This window comes from Otolemur garnettii, unplaced genomic scaffold, assembly GCF_000181295.1.
Source record: "Otolemur garnettii isolate 467f Iridium unplaced genomic scaffold, OtoGar3 scaffold00039, whole genome shotgun sequence".
NCBI classification, from domain to species: Eukaryota; Metazoa; Chordata; class Mammalia; order Primates; family Galagidae; genus Otolemur; species Otolemur garnettii.
Window position 1 is genome coordinate 14,130,527 of NW_003852434.1, and position 1,765 is coordinate 14,132,291.

Below are 1,765 nucleotides of genomic sequence, written 5' to 3' on the forward strand. Positions count from 1 at the left end.
ATTCCAAACCAATTAGGGTAGTGCCCTGGGCGCATTGTTGATAGCAATAACGTGATTAGTAGTTGTTAATTTTTAAGCACAGACTATATACACTATATAAACTATGCCAAGGGTTTGGCTTATAGGATCTAGTTAGTCTGACAGTGCTCCAGAAGCTGAGGAAGGCAAGGACGTAACTCTTCTGAAGGAACCTTGTTCTAGGGACATCTTGAGTTCTAACCTTATTTTGGACTTTTGACCTTTAAAATCACAGATTGATAATTTTGTTGCATTTAAGCCACTGAGTTTGTGGTAATTTGCTACAGAAGCAACAGGTAACTAATACACCCATACTGCACCTCCTTCCCCCACCCCCCAAAGTGTGTCCATTTCCTCCTGAAGGTGGGACACTATCTGGCACCTCTCCTGGTTTCCACACTCTTCTTATCTCCAGTGTTAAGGAATTCATGGGGATGAAAGTAGAGTCCCATTTATTTACTATTTTTTAAAGCAGTTTTGCGATGTTGAACTGCTCTCTATATTTATTGGCAGAGCTAATTATATCATTAAAGTAAATATGGGAGTATGCACCACGTGAATGCACCCATCTGTATCAGCCAACGTGCACCAGATGTTACGCAAAACCAGTCTTCATTAAGTCAATCCTTCCTTCAGAGTGTTTTTTGCTTAAAACTCTGAAAACTTATTCTTATATGAAATTGTGGTGGGTCAGCACTATTTTTTGTTCTATCTTTAGGAAACACTTTGACGGTCGGCGCCTATGGCTCAAAGGAGTAGGGTGTTGACCCCATATGCCCGAGATGGCAGATTCAAACCCAACCCTGGCAAAAAAAAAAAAAAAAAAAAAAAAGGAAATACTTTGACTATAATTCAGCTTAATTAATTTTTTTTATTCAAGATTAGAAAAACAAACAGCCAAAAATTCTTTCACAGTAATACTACAACACATTACGTAGCAAAGGTGCAGATTTAGGTAGCTGGTAGCTAGATCTCCAAAAGTTTCTTAAGTATTTTCTTATACAGGGAGGCTTGCTGCTCCAGGCAAACTTTTCCTCCCTTCTTCAGAGTGGCTCTGCAGGGAAGAGAGAAGGGGGGTTGGAGAAGGGATCAGGCAGGGAGGGGAGAGCAGGGGAGGGACAGGCTGGGCCCTGACTGAGGCTCTTCGAGGACTCACATCACTTGGGCAGTGGGACAGTGGGGTCCGGCCTTGATCACCTCCAGGCTGGTAATGTGCTTGAAGTGGACCCGGGAGGTGGTCTTCATGCACAGGCATTGCGGGTCCCCAACTCCTCCTTCAGGGTCGGCTGAGGGTGCAGGGGAGGTGGGGACACAGACAGATGGGCATAGGGGAAGGAGTGGTGATTCCATGAGTGGCCAGGGAGACCTTAGGGATCATTTCTGCTAGCTCCGGCCTCCCTTTCCTTAGCCACCAATCATACCTCCCTTGGAAAGAAGCTCTGTCGGCTCGATGCAGCAGGAGCTGCCTTGCTAGGCAGGCACTGTGCAGCCCCTTAGCAAGCTCGGGACAAACATTAGGCGGTGTCATTAGCGTCAGGGCTTCCTCCCCAGCCCAGGGGCCTCCCAGGGTCGCCCTCCCTGCAGCTCCCAGTCCTGGCCCCTCTCCCTCTGCTCTCACCCTCTTCTCTGGCGCTGGCAGTGGCGAGTGCAGCGGTCAGCAGCAGCAGCTGCAGGAGCGGCAGCCAGGGGCTGGCCCGGGGGCGGGAGATGCCTGAGCCCGCTGGGAAGCTCATGTCTTGGAGATTCA

General features: G+C 48.4%; 1 protein-coding gene across 1 annotated transcript; it reads right to left on the reverse strand.

Annotated features, from left to right (window-relative positions):
* Nucleotides 1-984: 984 nt before the first annotated feature.
* LOC105887012 (platelet factor 4-like) lies at nt 985-1,765 on the reverse strand. The gene is made up of 3 exons (XM_012805320.2): nt 1,637-1,765; nt 1,175-1,304; nt 985-1,072 (listed from the first exon to the last, which is right to left on the reverse strand). Exons 1-3 carry the CDS (start codon nt 1,749-1,751, stop codon nt 985-987), a joined length of 333 nt encoding a protein of 110 aa, XP_012660774.1. The 5' UTR covers nt 1,752-1,765.

Excerpts from the sequence above, each read along its gene's own strand:
- LOC105887012 (XM_012805320.2), bottom strand. The coding sequence starts at position 1,751 with ATGAGCTTCCCAGCGGGCTCAGGCATCTCCCGCCCCCGGGCCAGCCCC. Across the intron at positions 1,305-1,636 it reads TGCCAGCGCCAGAGAAGAGG|CCGACCCTGAAGGAGGAGTT; the intron begins GTGAGAGCAGAG and ends CTGCACCCTCAG. Across the intron at positions 1,073-1,174 it reads TGTCCCACTGCCCAAGTGAT|AGCCACTCTGAAGAAGGGAG; the intron begins GTGAGTCCTCGA and ends TCTTCCCTGCAG.